The 23,400-nt window shown below is 36.8% G+C and overlaps 1 protein-coding gene and 1 long non-coding RNA gene across 6 annotated transcripts in view; one reads left to right on the top strand and one right to left on the bottom strand.

Moving 5' to 3' along the window:
* The window catches only part of DNAI3 (dynein axonemal intermediate chain 3), a gene marked incomplete at its 5' end in the record, with an annotated part of 31,935 nt that overhangs the window by 6,024 nt on the left and 2,511 nt on the right, over window positions 1-23,400 (top strand). Inside the window, 21 exon segments of the mRNA XM_080603074.1 lie at window positions 3,890-4,071; window positions 4,535-4,639; window positions 5,488-5,646; window positions 6,075-6,274; window positions 6,557-6,673; window positions 7,357-7,547; window positions 8,395-8,519; window positions 8,620-8,709; window positions 9,159-9,296; window positions 9,977-10,105; window positions 11,889-11,962; window positions 13,483-13,741; window positions 14,512-14,599; window positions 15,368-15,498; window positions 16,293-16,356; window positions 16,780-16,910; window positions 17,588-17,792; window positions 18,252-18,343; window positions 19,288-19,365; window positions 19,367-19,410; window positions 19,812-19,896. Coding sequence (XP_080459200.1) covers window positions 3,890-4,071; window positions 4,535-4,639; window positions 5,488-5,646; window positions 6,075-6,274; window positions 6,557-6,673; window positions 7,357-7,547; window positions 8,395-8,519; window positions 8,620-8,709; window positions 9,159-9,296; window positions 9,977-10,105; window positions 11,889-11,962; window positions 13,483-13,741; window positions 14,512-14,599; window positions 15,368-15,498; window positions 16,293-16,356; window positions 16,780-16,910; window positions 17,588-17,792; window positions 18,252-18,343; window positions 19,288-19,365; window positions 19,367-19,410; window positions 19,812-19,896 — 2,687 coding nt within the window.
* LOC308199230 lies at window positions 10-23,392 on the bottom strand. 5 transcript variants are annotated; one of them, XR_013954509.1, is made up of 7 exons: window positions 22,603-23,392; window positions 21,283-21,690; window positions 12,742-12,828; window positions 9,742-9,835; window positions 6,335-6,448; window positions 2,446-2,536; window positions 10-534 (listed from the first exon to the last, which is right to left on the bottom strand). It is a non-coding gene; the product is annotated as an uncharacterized lncRNA (long non-coding RNA). The 5 variants fall into 5 exon arrangements; XR_013954510.1 differs by having other exon boundaries at window positions 21,283-21,415; window positions 21,495-23,392; XR_013954513.1 differs by having other exon boundaries at window positions 21,283-23,392.

Below are 23,400 nucleotides of genomic sequence, written 5' to 3' on the forward strand. Positions count from 1 at the left end.
TGATGACTGGGCTTTAAAGTAATAGTTTTGGAATATTTTCAACATTTTGAAGCTTCAGTGTTACTAATGCCATGGAATGAAAAGAAAAAAAATATGAATGGGAAAAAATAGAAACTGGGAAGAAGTACGTCTATTACAGTAGTGATGACAAACAGTACCACTCTCTGAGTAGCACCAGTGCAGTGAGAAAAGAAGCAGATATGGGTTTGTAGATGATGTTTTTATCTTGGATTGAGAGGAGCTGTGATCAGGGGAAATAAAGAGCATTGCAACAGAATTATGGGATACAAAATGTTTGCATTTAATAATAGGTAGCGATTGTAAGAAAAAAATGACATTTTAATCATTTTTTAATCTTTGATTTCGTCAAATCATTGTTAAATCTGATTATTTAATATTACGTGGCAAGCTAGGAATATACAAACCTGGTAATTTTTAAAGACTTCGTATATCATTTGCCTTCGTACACAATCCTATACAAACGTAGGTGAAAGTGAAAAGCGCACTCTGACTAGCTTCACCAAAATGGGTAATCTGCAATTAAAGAAAATGGACAAGTGATTCCTCAGATCATGAAAGTGTTACTTTTAAAATGAAAATCATGGTGTTCCTGGAGATTCTTAGTTTTGTCATTGAGAGAATTTTAGCTCCATCTGGTGGCAAATAAGGTTAGATCCATAATACCTAACCTGACAGTAGAGAGAGGAAAAAATGATGCTCTTTAGTCACTGTCTGTGCAGGATTCAAACTGTATCCACGGTATCTCCTTAGTGCAAGATCTGCAAATGTTCTTTACTTCTTGTAGAGTTTTGGCCCTTTGTGAAGTGCTGATAGCACGAAGAGCTATGGTCTTTTCAAAGTACATGAATACAATTTCCTATTAGAACAAAATATGAAGTATATATGCTACATACTTTTTACTGGAAAACACCATTCAATTAAAATGTTCATACTGGTAAGAATTCCAACAGCAGCTCCTTATGAATCTATAATATAGATCTACATATAGTTCCCAAGAATCTATAACACAGGCCCTACAGTATAGAATGCTGTAAGGTACAATTCTATAATACAGAATATTAGTACTTTTGACTAAAAGATGCACATATTTTAAATCTGATGACTGCTTTGTTTTTAACTTGAACCTACAGCAGTTGAGCAGTGAAAAAACACGACTTAGACTATCTGTCCTACTCTGCTCTCTCTCATAATGATGTCCATTGTATTTTGCTTAACTTTAATGCATGCTTGTATTGTTTCTATTGATATTGAAACCTACATCTCTTTGAGAAGATTTTTTTAACTTTAGTCTTTGTGGACAAGACTGCTTGCATCTGATTCAGCATTAAAAAAAAAAAAAAGTCGTCATACAAGCTTCCTGAAAAAAAAACTTATTTCTACTTAACTTTTTTGATGTATCAAAAATGTAATTGTTCAATTTTACTTTAATTTACTTTGAGCCACGAGAATAATCTTCTGCTAGAAATTCACATAACAGTCACCAAATTATGCTTCTAAATTTTTAATTTCTACTCCTCTAAATTGCACTAGCCACATAACCAACTCTGAAGACTGTGATACATACTAATCCACTGTTCCATTGCCTTTCCTGTCCATTCCATCCTGTGAGCCAGTTGTGTATAGCAGAGATTGAAATTACATTCTTTTTTGTAGGCAACTCTAAGTTTCTATCCTCTTGGCTTATGCCAAGAGCACAGCAAAGGGACAGTCATACCTTCTTAGTCATACTTTCAGATGGAAGGTTTCCCACTGTAAGCAAGAGGGGACCATCTCACCTCCCAGTATTGTTTTTCTGTTTCGTCTTTGTGTTATTTTTTTTCCGCACCCCTTTTTACTAATTTATCAGATATGCTTTAAGAAGTGCAGTTTGCAAAATGAGATTTAATTTATGGCTCCAATATATCAAAATGTAAAGTCTATCTGTTCTGTTGTGGTTTGTACTTCGGTTTCAGTCCATTTCCTTATGAGGTCTCATGTCTTTGGCTAGGGTGACCTGGGAGTCCTGCAGATCAACTTTTGCAGTTTCTTAAAAAGATTATATGTTTTAAATCAACTTAGACCATGCACTTTTTCTGAGTCTGGTCTCATTGCCAAAATTGATAAGCAAAAGTAAAATCCAGATCTTGGCCTCGTCAGCTACAGAGAGTAGTATCAGAAAGACAAGAATATGGGCTCCAGAAGATAAACCAGAGCTGACTTGGTCTGGTGTTGCCTATAATGACAACCTTCAGAGATCTTTCCCAATCCTTTGCCTATAATATGTAATTTTTGGAAGCATCCACACAGAAATCCTGGAAATCTCCGAGATATCGAAAAAGAAAGCCATGTAATATTTACTACAATTGTGCTGAAAGTGAATTAATGGACTGTACATGCCTATTGTGTATGCTACAAAATAACCAGTGAATGCCAAATAAATCATACCTGGTATAGCGCAGGGTGTACCAGATGTGCCATACATTTCATTAATTTTCATGGATGACTGTAGCAGAATGGGTGCAGTGGAGGAGCAGCACTGAAAGAGTTTAAAGGATAAATGTCAGATTCATCAAACATTATATATTACGTGATAGGCTTATGCAGATTTAGTTTCCCAGATGATAGATATTAAGAAGGATTTATTGTTCTGTCAGTCCTTATTGGCTTAGGTCAGAGATAGCTTCTCAAAACGTGCTGAGCCAAAACTGGTCAATATCATCATTTTAGACAAATCAACTCTAATTTAAGGCACACACGAGAATAAAAATACCACAAGTGCGAGGAATTAAGATAAAATATTTAATATCTCAAAGAAATGTTACAGAGACTGAAAGTATCAGCTCTTATCAAGCCCATTATAGTAGATGATAAACCCACATCAGCAGATAATAAAAATCCCACATATACATGTTGCTAAATCTTTACCATTTTCCAGTTTATCGAAAAATTGAATGTTCAAAATGAACACTTGCTAGCCTTCTCAGATGAAAGCACAGTGGCCTTCATGAAGAATACAGTTGTGTTTTGTTTTTTTTTTATGGCAGGGCAGTATTGGTAAGAGTCTTTCAGTGAGGAAGGATTCATCTAGCTTGGTCTATATTGGTCTTAACTTTTATCCGTTATGTAAGGCAGAAGATGTAGTTTGTGCAAGACAATGTACATATGGCTGACATAAGTACTGTATATTATCTTCAGATTGTGAGTGTTTGCAAAGTGCAGTCCCCTGGTTACCTAACTGCACCCAGCCTCTCTAAAAATGCTGAAGATAACAATGTCAAGAGTTGGGATAAGAAACTGCTGTCTTGTTCTGAACCGACATGACTGAAACTAACAGAGGTCAACTATATATTCTCCAGCAAAGCTGAAAATAAACTCTTGTACCTGGTTTAAATCTTAGTGACCTCACTTCAGTCTCACCTACTAGTTCAAAAATAGACTCAACGACAGTCGGAACTGAATGAGAGGAAGGCCTAAGTCCAAAATCAGAGAAGCGTCCTTATTTGGGATGGTATTGAAGCTGTATTTAGATTGAACAGCGGCTTAACATGGTGTTGCTCTACAGGGAAGGACTAGAGTATATAATCAAGCGCTCTTGTGTCCTTAATGTATATTCATAAAATTCATAACCACCTGTTGATCAAAAAAAACCCACTCATACTAGGAATAACATATATTCATTACGTAGAAAACATTAGGTACAGTCATTTCCAAGATAAGCAAAATATAATATAATTTGTATTCCACACTTCCAAAAATACCACAAACTAAGCTGAAAGATTCAAAGGCAATCTGCTAGGAAACAGTACAGACCTGAAGTTATTAAGGGATATGTTTACATTTAAAGAACACTCTAAATTTGTTTATTGTGCAATTTTGCTTTCTTTCATAGGCCACCCAGAAATTTTTCCCTTGGTCTTCACTACAAAAACCCAAGAAATTTTTAATTGCCGAGTGGATGAGGATGTCACAGAAGAAAATTGTTTCAAACTTATTAAAAAAGAAGACATAATTCAGGACCTGAAAACAAGAGCTGCTATTTCTGATTTCTATCCTGTCAAAAGAGTTGTTCTAGTATGTAGCTTATTTCATTCTCACTTTAAATTGTATACTCTCAGAACATATATTCTTTTAATAAGTTCTGTCCTTGTTTGACTCTGTAAAAACATTAACACTGTAATACCCAAAGGTCATGGACCACTGTCAACTCTGGAAGTTTGTCATGGCCCACCATGCACTTAAAAACAAACAAACAAAAAATAATAATTTTAGATTGAAAATATGCTAAAAGTAAAATAAATGGTACTAGTTTTGATTCTGTGAACAGACAGAGCTGAACAGATTTGGCTTTCTCTGATTCATAGGCTACTTACTGAGAATCATTGAAACAGTTTCTTGTTTAATTCTGCACATGAAATTCTCTGTTAAAATCATAAGATTAACCAAAGATTCTGAGTTTACACAATCTCATTAGTCTTATGTCTTTTTTGGATGCTATTTGTTTTCAGTTTTCCAATATTTGTTTTAATTAAAATAGGAATATCCAGGGGAAGAACTTCTGGTAGTTTTTGATGCAAATTTCCAGTATGGACAGAACTTCTACCTTGTTGCTTCTGAGGAAGCCAAGGAAAACTTTCTGAAGGTAAGGAAATATACCACAGCATTACTCTATCAATAATTCAGAATCTTGTCTGAAATATATACTTCAGGATTGGTATTGTGTTCATAAACATCTGATATGCTTGGTAAGCCAGAATGTTTCTCTGAAGGTTAATCTGATCATGAAAAAGAGATGTATCACTGTTAAAATACATTTTGCAGTGAGAAAGACTTTGTATTTTACTTCAGATGGCTAGTATAACTGAGTGCTGCATTTTTATCGTGTTAATTTCCTCTGCCAAGATCCAGGTTTACAAGACATACAATTAAGAGATTATAATAATATATTGGATACCTTCAAGTAAGTATTCTATTTATTTTTCACAATACGCATATATAGTCTTCAAATAATACTTTGTTCTGTAGCTCTAAACAACAGCAGATATATAGATTTCCCCTTGTGCTTTGCATCACAGGAGAAGGTTTATGGTCAGATTATATCATTTTTCAACATGAGTTTCTCACCCACCATTAGAAGCAACAATTAATAGAAAAGCAAATTGCAATTCCAGACAGGAAGGCGTAATGTAGAAAATCACTATAAATTCTTTTTATATAACAGTGATTTGCTTTCAAGACAACTCTTGAATATAACATAACACTCTTTAGTATTTAAATATCAAATATGTAACATTTATTGGAAAATTCTCGTGCACAAATGGATAAATGGGACCTAACCCAATTGAATGCAGGGGCACAGCATAGCCAGATTTATTGCACTGAGACAAAAGAATGTGTAAATGAAAACTGAATTCCAGGTTTCTAGTTCATACTTATATTTCAGAAACACATTTTTGAAAAAACATTATTTTTCACTGTTTGATGTCACAGCCTCCAGACACTGCAGAAGAAAAAGAAGAAAAAAGTGAAGAAGAAAAAGAGAGAACTCTGGATGTCCATGCCTATAAGCGTTCTGTCCGCAAACCATGGGTTTCTCTTGGCAGCGAAAAGGAAGTTGAAGAAGAATCTGTTAAAGGCTATGTTACAAAGGTCAGAAATAACAGATGTAACTTAATCAAATATCACAAAAACAAATTTATTTTAATTTCCTTAAAAAGCAAAAGTCAGAAATTGAAGCTTGCAATCCTAGTTTTTGCTTGGGGTCTTTAAAAAAAAAAACAAACACATAGAACTATCAACTGTTACCAAAAACAAAGTGCTGCAGAAACTATTTTTTATGACTCCTTTCCTTTTAAGGGTCTCATCTAACCTGGTCTTGAACACCTCCAGGGACAGAGGCACTTGTACATAGCTGATTTATATGAACACTTCGGAATTTCACAATGCAGAAATATAAGTAAATTCAGTACAGAAACCATCAATAGAACTCATTCTACTGTTATAAGAATAATGCCATTTTACAAAATGGATCTTCCAAGAACTCTCTCCTTTGCTAACTTCAGAAATGCTTTTTGCAGATTAAGTACATGTTTTCTCGAGCACGCAGGAAGTTTGGCGCACCAATTAGATTTACTGATAGGAATGCTTCACATGTGAAAGACAGTTATGTTGAATGCACTTCCTACCAAGACACAACTTTCAGCATTAAACTGCTTGAAAGAGATGTGGGTGTACAAATGGTTCCAAAAGTAAAAGAAGCTAGTACTCAGACAAAATGGTAAGTGTGAGAAATATTTATCAGCTTGTTTACTAAGCTAAGAACCGCTTCTGATCTCACCTAATGTTATGCAGATTAACTCAACTCCTCTGGACACGCTCTGTTACAAATTGATTAAGAGAACAAAATTGGATGCTCTGTCTGTATCTTCTTTCACTCTTTTCCAAAGAGATTCTAGAAAAAACAAATATACTTAGCTTTTAGTTTTACATATTACATGGCTTTTTGCATTTGAAGTTGTTTATATGCATACTCATGTTTATATTTATTTCAATTGGTTAGGACCTATCCAAAAAATGCAGCCACGCAGTATTCTCCTAGACAGTTGTCAAATGAAGAGATGGAAGAGAGTCTGTCATCTGAGAAACTGAAAGAATTTCTCACATCAGTACATTTAAGGTAAAGTTACTGCAGCCATATACTTTAAAGGCTGCATGAAATGATATAGAATCAAAGTGAATGGAGTCAGAACTCTTGGCTGAGTGGACCATCAATCTGGTCAAATACTGAAGTTTTTTTTTCTCTTGCTTGTTCTTTCTTATCCTCTTGCTTTTATTCTTTCTCTTGCTTATTATTTTAATATTAACAAATATTAATCTGATATTTGTGCCTAATTAAAATGAACATGAAAACTATACTGCATTAATTTGAATAATAGCTTAAATTGGAATTACGCCTGTTACAGTTGGTAGCAATACATCTTTTCAAACCAGCTGCAGAGCTCATCTTTCAAACACTGCTCACTCAAGCAGAGAGTTATGCAGAAGAGCCAAGGTGCTGTTCTACAGGCCCAAGTCATGGGACAAGTCCCACTTACTGACACTTTTTGCACAAGAATGGGACAACTGCACAGTACTTGATGCACACACAACTGGAGTCAAATTCTTGGTATAATTATTTTTTTAAATGGGAATAGTCTCCTTACAGTTGTGATATATCACTGAGGAATTTTTCTTTTTAATAATATGGTCATAATTTTATGTAAAACAAAAGCTGTCTCTTCACAGACATATTTGTGATTCTACTACTGAGTAGTCATATCTGGATTCTTCAAAGTATTAACTGTTCTTTTCACAAAACAGAATGGAAATTGCATTGCAGCAGAATGAAATTATGAATGCCTTTTTTGATGACTGGAAGGCCCTAGCAGAAGATGAAACCAGTTCTGGTGACAAGTCAGATGTCTATCTTAAAGCATACCAATCATTCACAGATCCGCAGTATCTCAAGGACAGAAGTATTAGCTGTGTCCGTTGGCATCCGACCATCTATGGTAATGATCTTAATCTTGAGTGACATGTATTACATGACTGCTATAAACTGTGCATCTTTCATAGTCATTGACCTTTAAATTTTAAAAAAATAATAAACACAATTTTGTATGTCTAAATAGCCAATTTGAGATAAAGTGAAAAATAATACAGACATTGTTTATGTAGTTCAGAAAGGTCATGCAAAGCCTATCACACAAGCATAGAACTGGAGCTTATAGGAGGGGGAAATTTCTCCCTTATGAGGCTCATTTAAGCAGGGCTGCAACTGGGCCAGGTACTTGTGGTTCTATATACGTTGTTCTCCCCATGGCTGGGTCTTGTAGCACACCTAATATTTTTGAGGAACGTTACAGCTACCCTGGCATGTGGCTCTACTGAGTAATATTAAATGTCTCCTTCTGCTCCCTACTTGGTATTACTACTCTAAAAAGCCGTGCTTGAAAGCACAATTAAGTTTCATATGAATGTCTTAATTGCACAGCATACTAACAGCCAACATTGCTGCCTGCATAGGAAATTAATTAAACTACGAAAGATTTGATTTCATGATGGATGGCCAGGTCTACATGCTTGTCTTATCATTTCAGGTTCAGTATTACATGATTACAGATTAGTAGCAGAAAAGTTGAGTTTTATCCTGATCCTGAGCTTCCACAACACATTGATAGATAATTCTAACAGAAGTAATTCCTTCAAAGTCCATCTATAAAAAGAAAAATATAAATATATGCACTTTTTTTTACCACTGTACTGGCAAGGGCTAAATATAAGTCACTTAGCATAATTAATAGAATGTTGAAATTTGATTTTTCTCTTCTGAGAAAATTTCTTTTCTCTCTCAATCAGGGATAATAGCAGAGTCAGCAACACAGCAGCATTCTGATGAAGAAAGAATTAACCTTTCTGACAAATTATTGTTGCAGGACTCAGTCATTATTTTTTGGAGCTTTTCTGACCCTATCCACCCTCAGGTATTTAATCAGGATTTTCAAAAATTCCAAGTGTTCATATAACAAGAGATCAATAAATGTGAATGTATTTCTCGACTACTGTTTTCTTCTTTTTTTTTAGTTAATATTACAATGTCCTCATGACATTTACTGCTTTCAGTTCAGTCCAAGTGATCCAAATATCATTGCTGGTGGCTGCTTCAATGGACAGGTATTAATTCTCTGTTTCAGAATAAAGTTAGATATCTCTGTATTTTCTCACAGTATGAAAATACTGTAAGCCAAAATTCTATGGCATAGAATTTGTATTTCTTTGTATTTTCACTGTGGAATGAATTAAAGAAATTCTCTAATCCTGTACTGAATTCTGCTAAATTTTCTGATTATTCCAAAGTTCAGCCATTACTTCAAAATTGTTCTTTGCAGTTCATCAGTAAAATAGGATAAAAATCAGGTAAATAGGTCAAACTGTGAAGACTCTTTTTGTGATGTAAGTTTGGCCTTTCAACATTGAAGAGGCAATACTTCTGAAGACTTAAATTCTAGTACACAGTAAATTTCTCATCCCCCCCCCCCCCCCAAAAAAAAGAATTGTATTTGAAAAATGCATATTAATAAAAAGAATGAAAGAAATCATAATATACTTATTTCTCATTGTAGGTTGTACTGTGGGATATTTCTAAACATGAAGAAAGACTGCAAAATGCAAAAAGCATTACTGTTGGAGTCAAAAAGTCGGTTGTTAATATGGACAGTGCTTCTGTTCTAAATCTATTGGAGAGCAACGATACATCTGAGGTGAAGACAAGGAAAGTTAGAATACAAGTTAGTGGGAAAAATGGGTGAAGGTATCCTGGCTCAAGACAGAGGAGTAGATAATCTTTGCAATGGGATACTAAGCAGGATAAGAAACCTGATGGGTTCACGAAATAAACCCATTATCACAATATCATTTCTACCTGATTAGTGCAGCTTAATAGCTTTACTGTATTTTGTGCAGGCTTTGGCTTCACTAAGACTGCTCTTTATTGGGCATCAACATATACTCAACCCTTATCATATGAAGTCCATCAAATATGTATAGCATTTGTTGCTAAATATAATACTGAAAGCGACTCAGCATTTCACTGAAAATGAAAATATATGGACAGAAAAAAAAAGGTAGCTTGGAAGACAACAAACAGATTTCAGTGGAAGGAAACTATAAAGGGGAGAGACCTAAAAGCAGAGGAGAAACTCATACCTTACTGGATGTGTGCCTGTAGAGGCACATTGGAATTCTCTTCAGAGCTTCATATCCAAATGCCTGTTTCAAGGCTGTCCATTTTCAGAAGGTTCTATATTAGACCCCAAGAAAGTTTTACAGATAATATGAAATATGCGAAGAAGCATTTATCAGTATGTAAAGTAAGCTTTTTCTCTGACAGGTTTACAATTTTATTTTGGAAATACACTAACTCTTTTTAAAACATTTCTAGCCATCATATATGGAAGACGATGAGAGTGTTACAGAACCACCTTTAGTGAGATACTGCGCAACCTCTTCCACAGAGGGTAGCCATAAAACAGTGATTACAGATATACATTGGCTGCCAGATCATTTTGAGGTGAGTTTAAATACTTATTTTTCCACTTTTTACTGTTTTCCTACTTACTTCAGAAATCATAGTGTAAACTCAAGATAAAATATTAAAGGTTCAATTATTTGTAACAGCTCTCATTACTTCTGACTACCTTTTAAAATGCTAAATAATCTGGTGCTGCTTGTCCCGTTCATTGTGTTTTACAACTGTGCTGTATTCTCACCCTAATATGATTCTGTCATTACTGGAAAAAAACATGTAGTTTTACACAAAATACAATTCGGAATTACAAGTCTAACTGTAAGCTTTCTGTATCTAAAATGTGTTGAATTTCTACTATGGGTAATCCCAGTCTGCCACTAAGAATTCAGAAAAGTAATTTCAATTACCTAAGTACCTAGGCACCTAAAAAGACTGCTATAGTAGTTAACTTAGTTTTTCTAGCTGCTGTGTACTCAACTCTTGTATTTTCGGTGATGTTTTTAAAGCTCCATGGTACACAGGCTCAATGTAGTTAAAGGGTCCAAGTCTATTACAGGAGTATCAGATGTTCATTTCTTATCAAAGTTCTGCAATTTGTTGTACAAATTAACTTGAAAAGCAAAAGTAATCAAATGCAAAATGGCAGTGGAAAAGCAGGTCAAGAGGAAGAAAACTGACACCTTTGAATGGTTTATACAAATTAATCTATCAACATCGTTTGTGACCAAATGTTTAAGACTTAATAGATACTACAGTCCTTCACAGCAGTACCCATGGATTCTAAATGGTACCAGATGTAAAACACGAAGAAAGGGATTGGATATCAGAATGCTAGTTTTATTTTACATTTGTTTGTTTTGCCAAAGTTTAGGCTCAGAAAGCTGTTTTCATGTTCATATGGGATAACAGATGCAGGAAAATGGGGCTTTATAAATAATAGTGATAAAGAAATCACTTTCTTTGTCAATATCTAAGAGTATGTACTGGAACATACTTGTTACATAAACAAATTTGAGATGTATGTCAGCCTTTCCACAGCACTGCAGTTTCTAAGATCTGCAGTTCGTTATTACATATCAATGAAAAAACTTTCAAAATTATATGCAGAACCTAATCCAGCTTTGCATGGTTGAGAGACTACCACTTAAACTCCAGGTTGGTCCTAATGAATGAAAACAACAGTAGAAATAGGCCTAAAACCAACCAAGCAAACAAAAAAGCATAGCTGAAACTTTGCTGCACAGTTGATAAGTAGCGTTTAAGCCAGAAATAAATGTTTTTTTGCCTACACTGGGGATCGTGTTTAATTAGAGCATAGCCTGTCATCAGATGTTCCCTCTCCAACCCATCTTCTGGATAAAACAATGACTACTCAGTACATAATTACTATAAAACCTGCAGCATCCCACATACACAGTGATAATTTAAGATAGATGACCATGGTGTGAACTGGGTTCCCACCACTTGAGATAAATTTGTCAATAATTTGCTCTTTGGTTAAGCTGGATGAAAAGTTACAAACACGGTAATCTAAGGAGGGCCTGACTCACAATGTTTGCAGCAAGTTTTTACCCTGTTGATTTCTTAGAAGTTTAGGTGTCTAGGAGGCAAAGCTGACATCATTTCACTTGAAGTACATTTGTAAAAATACTTGACTATTATTTTAAAACTACAGGTTACTGAGCCCTGATTTCCAAACTTAACCAAGCTGAAACAGTGTCTTAATTCCTAGAAGACCATTTTATGTATTGAACCGTATCCTTAGCAGAGTATGACTTTCATTGCTCACTTTCCTTTTCCCTGTAATTATTATTATTGTTTTTAGGTCAACCGAACAGGCACCACTTTTGAAAACAGAGCTGAAATTTGCATCCAGCTTGTGACCTGCTCCCCTGACTGGTATATGCAATGCCTACTTACTTTACAAGATGTCTTCCAGCTTCCTTTGGAAAGCTTTATGGAACATACTCAATGATACTAGCACAATTCTGGATTCCTGTCAGCCTGTCCTAAATAGTTGAAACGCAGTTGTACACAGAAGACAAACACACCAAGTTTAAGCCCTTTGCAGTGATGGTATTAAGGGTTCATTAATTGAACAAGCTCACATGTACACCTGTATATTATGTGCTTACCAAGTGCTGGTCACACATACATTGGCCCGGAGAGCCAAATCACCACATTTGGCTCATTTATACATTTTGTATGTATGAGTCACATAAGATTATGAGAATCTTGCACAAAAAACTGTTAAAGATTTTGAGGCCACATAAATAGTGTAAACTATATTTAAAGATGGAAATTCAACTGGCAAAATTATTTGGTATGAAACTCCTCTTTTGTGGACTTCATAATCATGAAGGTTATGAGCAAATATTATCTTATGTGAAAGACAGGCAGGGGGACAGAAAGCAAGAAGTGGAAATACGTGTTTAGCTTTCATAATGGCAAAAGGCTTATGGCTAGGCTCAATCAAGTATTTGCTAGTTATATCAAAAGGAGGATCAGTAAAAAGACAGCAAAATTTGTTAATAATAGAAGTTATTTTTCCTAATCAAAATCAGAAAAGACTTCAAAGAATTAAGTTGGAAGAATGATTGCAAATACAATTGTCCGTAAGTTTGCACTGTAATGCTGGTAGTGCACATGGAAGAAATAATTTTAAACTACTCACATACCAGGGCTCCACATTAATAGTATGCACCTAAAGAGCAGGGGAGTCGCTGTAACGTGGTCCTTGAAGAGCATGGGTCCCTGGGCAACTTCTGTAAGCAAAGCAAAGGAAGGTATCAGTGATGAGGCAAATTATCATCATCTATGCCAATTCAGTGAATCAATGCCCAGAGAAGAGCAACGGGAACAATTACAGGGCTGAAAACTCCAATGGTATGGTACATTCAAGCAAGTAGGGCCATTTGTCTTAAAAGTCAGCAAATAAACTGGCACATATAAGAATTGGTGATGAGGTTTGATCCGCATTACTGTATTACCTGCTAGAGGGTTCTGTCCATTTCTCTGAGCCTCCAGTACTGGCCCAGTCAGAGACAGAATATTGACTTCGATCAGCTAAGATGACATCTATATTTTTAGGCTGTATTAGCATGTTCCTGCTCTTACAGCAAACTGGGCCCATCACAGTTGCATAACAGCCTCATGATCTGGTCCAGGCGTGGATTTCAGCTCCCTAACCACTCTTTTAACTAACTGTGGAGAGCCCAAGTAATCACACTGGTCAACAGATAAGGGAGTTTCACCCAGTACTGCCATTAACTTCACCCAGTAACTTTCCATAAGCAAACTGTATGAATGCCATTTGGCTGCCTTGGTAGAGTTACAACTGATAAAATGTTGAATAAATGAATATAATTACTTCTTTCATAAATGATGGCTGAAGTACTTAGCATTTGCCTGCATTTCAGGGTCTCTATTGCTAAGTTTGAAGATGAAAGCGTAAAAAAAACATTTTTAAAATGCATTGAAAATTGCCCCGACTTTAAAACAGAAACAGAAGATAATACTATACAGTCATTTTGCAGCTTAATATTGTTTTGGGATATTCGAGTCACCAAACTTCCCGGCAAGCTTTCATTTGAGAAAGAGAAGAACATTTTTGATATGCCCCCTGGAGTTCCAGATACCTTTAAGCACCTAGCTCTCAGCTGGAAACCTCTCATAAAGGTACTGTACACTAATACAGAACAGTAGGACCAAACCAAACTGTAGATATGGCCAGAAATCCATAGGAATGTATTCTTTCGCTTCCCAACCCTTTAGTTTTTCCACAACATTGCAAGGTTCCTGTGGATTTCCTTCTAATGATGAAAGGCTTCAAAGTTCCTCTGAAACTTCAATAAAATGTGTTCTGTAAAGTTAGCACAGAAGCAGCAGCATGATGATGTCTTAAAAACTGCACTAATGCAAAAGCAGTTGTAGTAACAGCAGATGTTGCTGTCAGCACTTTCAGCCACTATGCTGTCTATCTCAGGGGGTCACAAACTGTGAAACATGTCATGATCAACAGGACCTTAATTACTGGCAACCCAACAATCAAAGTCTGATGAAAATGGTCATAGCAGTTTGTGTGGGACAGTAAACAAATGAAGGCTGAAAATAATAATGTTAAAAAAAAAGGAAAAAAGAGAAACTGATGACCTGTTCTGCTCAGAATAGCTTCAGCTAGTACAGTCACTGAAAAAGCAGGACCACTAGAACCACTTTTTGTTTGTTTCTTAGAAACATAGCAAAAGTCTTATAAGGAAAAGCTAACACAGGAGAAACTGCAAATTTGCAGTTGTATACACTTGCACGTGAGGCAACAAATGCTGGTTGTGCAATATTACAAACCACAGACTAAAACAACCTCTTTCATTACGGCAGAAAGTAATTTAAGTCTTGTAGGTACAAAACATCTGACAAAACAAATTATCAAATGCTTTTTTTCTGAACAGATAAACCTGTGCAAGAGTGATACCGAAATGGAATACAGTCCCATCAAAATTTGTCTACTGGAACAGCATCATCATTACAAAATCTTAGGTAATATTTTTATTACACGTTATTGGAAAAAATGTTTTTAATAAGCTTGTATTTCAGTATGTATATAATGAAAGCTAAACAATAAAATGTTCTACAGCATCTGGAGAAAAAAGGTTTCTGAAATATACTGGTATTCAAAGTGGAATATACTTATATTGAATATGAAAACACATACACATATTGAATGCATAAGAGCAGTTCTGTATCCACGGTAACTGCTGCATTTTGCTCAATAGCCCATGCAAGTCTCCCAGTCTCTTAACTCTTGAAATAGTACATCCTTTTCAGTCCACGCAGAAAAGTATCTTTAGAAAACAAATTCCTGGAGTAACAGCATATATTGTATGCATTTGGATAGAGGTATCCTAGCACTTCACATTCTGTAGTAGATCAGTTCTCACTAACAGTGCAAAGGAACTCAGAGACAATCTGCTCCTGCCCAATGTGTGTCTAACCTACTGCTGGAAATTGTCACTGCAGAAAGGGTCACACCTAAAGTACCAGCATGGTAGGATTAGACCACAAGTCCTGCTCTGACAGAGAGAACTGAGCTATTCTAGCATTCCCATCAGCTGCAGCCCCAGTATCAGGGAAAGATTTTCCAGGGAAGCAGCTAGCCTGCAGGACTGCTGCTTTACTTGGCAGTCGTTCTTTCTCTCTGCTCCTGTAACTCCCCTTATCTATAAACTACCTTTATAAGACAAAGGAATTGTTTGATCTGGTAACTTTTCCGGTATAATAAATAAATGTATCTATATTGTTTCCCAGATAAGGCACAATCTCTGAACAAACCACAAGCACTTGCCAAAGAGAACCCATATGCAAAGATGAGTGTTCCTTCAAACAAACCTCTGAAAGTGCTAGAGAGTATCTCCAACAACTTTTTTGTTGGAACTAAAGTAAGTGAAAGTAGTAAATTACTAAGAAAATGTTAATAAAAGATCTCTGTTGTTTAGTTTTTCAGTCTTTCAGGGCTTCCACAAATGTACACGCCTACATGTTTTCTTCAGGTGTTAACTAAAAAGATCGTTCTGGACATGCCATATTTTACTCTCACTTTAATGCATTTAGGGACATGATTAAAACAATAATAAAAGCCTGTATTTGCTAGACTATGAACCCTTACTTCAAGGGCAGAGTTAGAAGACATTTCCAAAGTGCATTGAATTTAACTAGCTGACATCAGAAACCAAACAGTACTTCCTTATTCCAAAACCCAGATTGGTAATATTTTTTCCAGTGTTTCCTCAAATGTCTGATAGAAACAATACTACAATTTCCCCCAGAACTTAATTTTATTCTAGGAAGTCCCAGCTACTCATAGCTCTCTACCTACCCTACCTATCTAAAATTCCAAAAATCTATCCCACTTTTAAGTTCACGTGGAAACAAACATTCATCTTTCACCTACCCTTCTTGCTTCCACCATTTCCCCAAATACTTGGGTGCCCAGTTGTGCAGGAAGGACTGCCTACGTACATCATAAGTAAAGCTGTTTTGGCAACACAAAACTGTAAAATGGTGATCCAAAAGTTTAGCGTTTTTTCAGTCATTGGCTGCAGACTTTTGTTTTAACTTACCAAGAACATATTTAATAATGGCTATAAATAAGTCACAGCTTAAAAACAAACCACTTTGTTCTATGTCCTCAAGCTCTAAATTTAGTATTTACTTGATTTTTCTGGCGTTACAGGATGGAGAAATTATCTATTCTGACTGGAAAATAAAGATTGATAGCGACTCAGGAAAACCAGTTAGTAAGTTTCTCAACACCTGTTTAAACCTTAATATACTGCTAACTTTAAAGTCTTTGCCACTACACTCTGTCTTCTTAAGGTTCTTGCTCATTCTTCTGTTCTAGTAAGTTGGTCTCACTGATGACACCAGAGTTTTCAGCAGGACATGCTCAAGACTGCATGCAGTTTAGCTGTCACAACAGAATAGAGAAAACTCTGGTGTATCGCTATGTACCTGTTGGCACAAATCAGGGAAGTCATACTTCACAGTAACTAGATTTACAGCAATTCCAATTCCTATACCATGTAAACAAAAGAAACAAGGCTAGTATCTTTGAGGCCTGTGCTGGATCCTTCATCTCCATTTCCCCCCACTTAACTCCCATTGTTAAGACAATCATGGAAATCACTAGTTATAAGCAACTGTCTTTTTCATTCTGTTAGGTAAGAAGCCCTCTCATAAATACATCATCCATGATGAAGCTGTGAACACTGTCCAGATATCTCCCTTTTTTAAAGACATCGTTCTAAGTGTTGGAGGCTGGAATTTTGCCATTTGGAAAGAAGGTGTCACAGTAAGTTACTTTAAAACATCTGTAACATAATTGATGGAGATACAAAAGATATCTATAATAACAGCCTCACAGACCATTTTCAGAACTGTTTGTATATCACAAAGCTTGATAGCTTAGAAATAAATTGGGTATAAGAAAAGCTTTTCCCTTTTCTTCACATCAGAAAAGCTGTTTTAGAAATAGCTTTGTAATCTTGACATTTACAGAAAGAATGGGGTGACCTTCTTTAATATCAACTTCATAAAAGCCGTAGCTTCTTGACAAGTTATTTCTGCTGCTATAAAATCAAACAATAAAGGCAAGGTGTGCTAAACAAGTCTGAAGAGCTCTTATTTAGGATGCAGTCTCTTCGTCAGCTGAAAGCATAAAAACATGGGCTTTTTTTTGTTTGTTTTTGTTGTGTAGGGGAGCCAGGTTAGCTGCACTTAGCAAAATCTCAAGACCACAGCTTTTAACAGCAGATAGACAAATTACCTTAATAGACAAAGCGAGATACCAGCTTTTTTTAATCCCCCATATATGTCCTAATCACAGGTGATACAGATTTTGCCATCTGTATTATTCTGTAATAGGATCATTTAAATTATGAATGTTCTCAAATGATAGGAAATTTAAGGTAGTGAATGGACAGCATTGTTTGATTGTTGGGTCTTGTCTTTGTTTTGAAAAAAAATAAGGATGGACCTATTCTCGAGTCAAGCTGCACGGCACAAAGATACACTACGGGACACTGGTCCTTAACAAGACCAGGCGTTTTCTTCATTGGCAGAGATGATGGAAATATAGATATTTGGGACTTACTGAAGAAACCTCATGAGCCATCTCATTTCCAGAACATCTCCAAATCAATGATAACTTGCATCAGCCCCTGGATTGCCTCACGTATGTTGGTGTTGATCATATTTATGCTTTATGTATGTAAAATGGCCCATTACTCCAAAGCACACTAATCTTGCTACATCCTATATAGCAGATAAGTATATACTTCCACTAGTTGAACGCTGCACTGTACACAGAAGTGCATACATCACATTCTAAGCATATTAAGTGTATTAGGAAGGCATATAGCAACTAAAAATTTTAAGTAAAAAAAAAAATTTTTTGAAAAAGTACAAACTTTAAATGGAATTTCATTTGTTAAGAAAATAAGAGCAATAAAGCTGTGTTTTTGCCTCAGTAAACAATAAACCAAAAAGACCACAGTACAACTCTTAGTAGCTCTTTGCACTATCCATAGTAAGAAACATCAGTTCTCGTATTAGAAACCAGACATTTCATGGTTAGGTGGAGATATGTATTACTGTTGGAATTTAGATTATGTTTTTGTTAAATATCTTTCAGCAAAGCAGCAATTTCTCGCTGTTTCTGATGATTCTGGAGTACTGCATGTTTTAGAAATCTGTCCGATATTAAGCCAGTCTTCCAGCAATGAGGTTGGTAATGGTTTTTATTTATCTCTGCGACAACTTATCCTGAAAACTCTAAAACAGAAACAGGCCTAGCTGAAAAATCTTGCCTTCAAACATGTCGTGATTAATTTGAGATAAGTAGGCCATATTCTCCAAAGATCACTCATAGCAAAGCTGACTGCACAGCTCCTGTAAGAGGCACCTAAAGGAAACCCAGGTGACAGCTGGCAGAATTCCACTGCTCCAACCTGCCTACATGAAAACACAGTGAAGAGTGCTTCGTGCATAAAATGACACCTGCTTTCATACATTAAAGTAATGTTATGTGGTGCATAGTAATGAAAATATACTGAGTTTCTCTTTCTTTATTCTTCCCAGCCCAAGAGCAAGCTAGGATCTTCGTATTACCTAGTCTATCAGTCTTACCTGCTACATAGTCTGTTATTTTTATAAACAAAACTTTCACCTCATCTTATCCCAGTTCTAAATCTTCCATGTATATGTTGAAGTAGTTTATAAACAGCCCACAAATGGTTTGCTGTGTGCAGCGCTACAGTATGTCACAATGTAACACCAGGTGAGCCACCAAATTTTAGTAAAACCTTTCCAAAGTAAAGTAGGAGTGGGCTACGTGCAATAACTGAGGAAAAACATTGCTTCTGCCCAAATTATGAGTGTTGTGGATCTATGCAACTTAGACCACAGAATTATTAATTCTGTGTAATAAAATTCAGTGTAAATAAAGTTATAATATTCAATATAATAAAAATCACTTAACCCTATGCATATTTGTATCCAAAATTAACTGGTTTCTATCCGTATCTTTGCATTATTTTGCAGCAAATCATTTGGATGAATAGAGATCTATATTCTTAAAATAGCCAATTTGTTAATACCATGCAGATCCATCAGCAATAATTCCAAGTCTTTAGGTTTGTAACAAGACTTGCTTGTCATTGTGTTAATAGCAGGCCAACGTACTTGATTATTTTGAGAGAGAAGTCAAATACCTGAAGAATTACGAGAAATACCAAGAGTTTCAAGCCAAAGAAAGAACAGAAAAGGAGCTGGAGACACAGATGGAGAAAACAGTATGTTATATTTGGAATTAAGCAAACTCCCTTTGTTTCCTTAGATCTTTAAAATGCACCTATTTTTGCTAGGCTGAATTTCCCATAGTATTTTCAAAAATCAGGATGTATATTTTCAGAATGACTTAGCAGCTCCTTATTTCTTATTTGCCATGGTTAGGATTAGAATAGATGGTCTTGGTTCATTGGTTTCTTTCTTCACATAATGATTTTGCCTATCTTTGGTAGATGGTTTAATAGTACCAGCTAACAAACCAAGAAAATAACAATTCAGTTAACATAGCTCTGTCTACTCATTTCTGATTGCACTTAATACTATCCACTGGAAGGCAATGGAGTCTTTGTTTTTGTGTTTCAAAGCTTACCAGTGAATTATTGCCTTGTTTCTGTTCTTCCTTCAGAGTGCAGCTACTAAACAGAAAACTAAGAGAGATGGAGGAGCAAGAAAATGCAGATTATGAGGTGTTTCTGGAGCTGGAGAAGCAGGTACTAATGGATTTAGGACTAGTAAAGGAACTAGAAATGCCTTACTCATCAGATGCTTAATGCCCATTATCAATTTGAAAAATAGTGAGCTTTTTATTTCAGGGCCTCTTTGTTTCAGTAGAACGTCTTTAGCTTCAGAAATAAAGCACCTCGCACTTGGAGGTTATTGTTTCATTCATTTTATCTAGTTTATTCAAAAAGGGTTAGAGAACAACTGCTCTGGGCACAATTCCTCCACTACCTTCATTAACACAGTTGTTATCATTATTCTATCTGTTTAAGTAGTAGGGTTTTTTTTGTTTTGTTTGTTTTTAAGTTCTGTGCCCGTCAGGACTCTATAAACTATAGAAATCTTAAACAAGTTAACTGACCAAATCAACATGCCAGTATTCACCCTGCAATCCACATCTGTGGATTCTGTTTCCGTAGTTATGTACACATAGGCCATCTAAATTCTGCTACTCTGCTCCACCAAGGATCTCCTCCCTCATCCTCAAAGTACTCATCTTGAAAAATTACAGACAAGCAGTAGTTTTTTGAGGTATCCAGGACATCACCTGCTCTGGAGATACAGTGACAGAACAGACTCCGGATCGAAGAAACACCCTCCTGAGTCTCATGCAGCCCCGCATCCCCGAGTTGCTGCTGAAGGCAGAAGAGGAGGCATGCAGGCACATGGGTACCTCAGATGACGAGATCAATCACAGTAACACACAAAAAGGAAGGAACAATTCCTCATGAAACAGCTTCACTCTCACCCTGTCTGTCAAAAACAGACCCTAAATTGCTCTTATAAATCAATGAGCCACTGCAGTTCATGAAGCATAGGAACAAAAGCAGTTTTTCCACAAAAAGGTGATTTCATTATTAGGTAGTTTTACGCACTGCAACTTCCATAAACAATTGTTTCCTCAGATACCATGTGCACTCACCTGGACTACAGCAGGGAAGATCTTCTCTGTATCAGAGAAGAATATCTTCTCTGAAGATACTCAAAACCCACCTGGATGCCATCCTGCACAATGTGCTCTAGGTGATGCTGCTCAGCAGGGGAGTTGGACTGGATGATCTCCAGAGGTCCCTGCCAACCTCAACCGTTCTGTGATTCTGTGATCTGAACATGCTGTCATAAGCACGACGAATTTTGCAGCCGGAACCACTTTTACTCACTATCATTGAATTAGAAAATGAAAGTTATTTAAGCCTGGGTAATACTTCAAAAACAGAAAACCAAAACTATAAAATACATTGTTCTGTGACAGGAATCAGTACTGTTTAGAACGGCTTTCACTAAGCACGCTGCAGCTGTTGTGTGCTTGTACTTCTGTCAAAAGAATTATTCTTGAGGGAGACTGAACTGTGTTATAGAGCAGTTCTGTTACTTACCAGTGTAAATGAGTAACAGCTCGTTAATATTGATGTTTGTCCACCATCCAGAGATGACTCTTTCCATACGCAGTGCTCTGGTTGCTGCTTGGTAGCCAATAGCCAGGTCAGACAGCACGTAACTGAGTACAGCCTGTCAAGTGGAAATTAAATCCATCAGAGGAGGACAGATTAAACTCTATACGGGTGAATTCACTCTTTCCATGACTCACCCAACTGTCTGAGGGTCAAAGACTCCTGTCAAACAAACATCCATATGGTCACAGCAGAAACCAAAGCGCAAAAGAAGACTGACACACGGGGGATTTGCAGAGAGGAACTGCAGCTGACAAGCAGTCACCAGATCCAATGCTGTGCTTCATCAGAGCAAAACGTGGCCAGTCAGAGCACAGGATCACTGTGAGCCTCCTGTGTCCCAAAATAAACGCTGCAGATTAGTTTTAGGTAATGTTAAAAACGTCCCCCCTCAGTTTCCTAGGGCCAGGATCTATCTCCCTCTCACAATACTTTTATCACTTTGAAACTCAGTCAGATTTAAGATAGGTTTGGTGCCAATGGATCAGATTTGGTTTGAAAAATAGTCTTTCGTTAATTTGATGTTTAAATAATATATCTTGCCCCTCATATTAAACTACCTGTAAATTAAAACCAAAGAAAACTCAACAAGCCTGTCCCTACCACCTGCAACAGTGTTTGCAGTTGGAGTTCAAACAGGAAGAGAACACAGTTCCCCTGCTAAACCAATATTTAACTAACAATCTGATTCATACGGACATGTAAATATCCCACAGCTGACTAATCACAAAGCTCTGCTCTTGGTTATCAGGCCAGGATTTCTCTAGAACACCTCCGCAGATCATCTTTCACAGGTTTCTGATTAACAGGGCTGCCAACTGCATATACATTAAAGTCAGCCATATGGCCTTGACTTGCCTGGAAAGCCCCAGTTGTCTCCACTCCTTCACAGCTCTGTAACTGCCACTTAGGGACAGCAGCCTCAGCGTGTCCCTATTTCCCCCGGTGCAAGAAGAGCAAAACCTGCCTTCCCCATCACCTGAGCTGGCCCCTCCACTGCCCTGTTATCAGCACAGACCAGCCAGGGCCAGCACGTTGCACCCAGTCCTCCGGGATTTCAGGAGAGGCTGCTGTAAATGCATTTATTTTCCCATGTTTCCAGACAAGAGATATCCCAAACCTGCTCACACCAACGGAGAGTGCAATCCCAATTAGCCTCTGTGGGAGCTGGGCAGGAACAGCCACGTCTCGCTGCTCTTCACACATTTTAGGTTAAAAAAAAATGGTGCAAAAAGAGGTACTTACTTTGTTAAACAGCACCGCAGCATTAACTTGGCACAGCTGCCCTCTTTAGAATCTCGATTATCAGGTACACCTAAATATTAAGAATCTTGCAGTTATCCTAAAAGCACCCAAGACCCACAGGCCCTGTTCTGGGCACGCAATCCTGAGGTGGTCAAGCGAGGCTCAGGCTTACTCCCTTCATGACTAAATCCAGGCACTGGCTGGCAGTCCGGACGGCTCCCTCGCTCCCGGCATTAACTGCACTGCCTGTGGACAACCTGAAGCACTACCGTGGCCAGCCAGATTTCAGTGCAAAACCCAGCAAAAATTAAATGAACACTGCAAAATAAAGCCTTGCTTTGCAAGTTGGAAGACAGCCAGATTTCAGCTGAGTTTTCCTAACAATGAGATAAAGGAGGCAGTGAAAAGGAGGTAGCAGATCAACCCTGGAAATGGAGCAGCTTCCCAGAGAGGCATTTTCCTCCTAATCTATGCTAGCAAATAATACCAGAGACATGAGATTAAACATCCCGTCGTGATCTTTGAACATCCAGGATTACATTAGAGAGGATAAGAGGATAAAAATACCTGTAGGGTTTGCTTTGCATTATCTTGTGGCAGGCTGTTACACAGACAAATTCTGCCTAGCCAATGTTGTTGTTGTGACAACATACAGGGTTCTTGCATGGCTCTGAGAAAATCAAAACAGTGAAAACAGTTAAAATGTCATTCTGCACAACGCAGTAAAACCAATACATTCTAGTTACAATTAAACATAAGATGTCCCATACACCAAATAACCACCTTTCAACTGTTCCT

Source organism: Anser brachyrhynchus, assembly GCF_964034855.1.
Source record: "Anser brachyrhynchus genome assembly, chromosome: 8".
NCBI lineage: Eukaryota > Metazoa > Chordata > Aves > Anseriformes > Anatidae > Anser > Anser brachyrhynchus.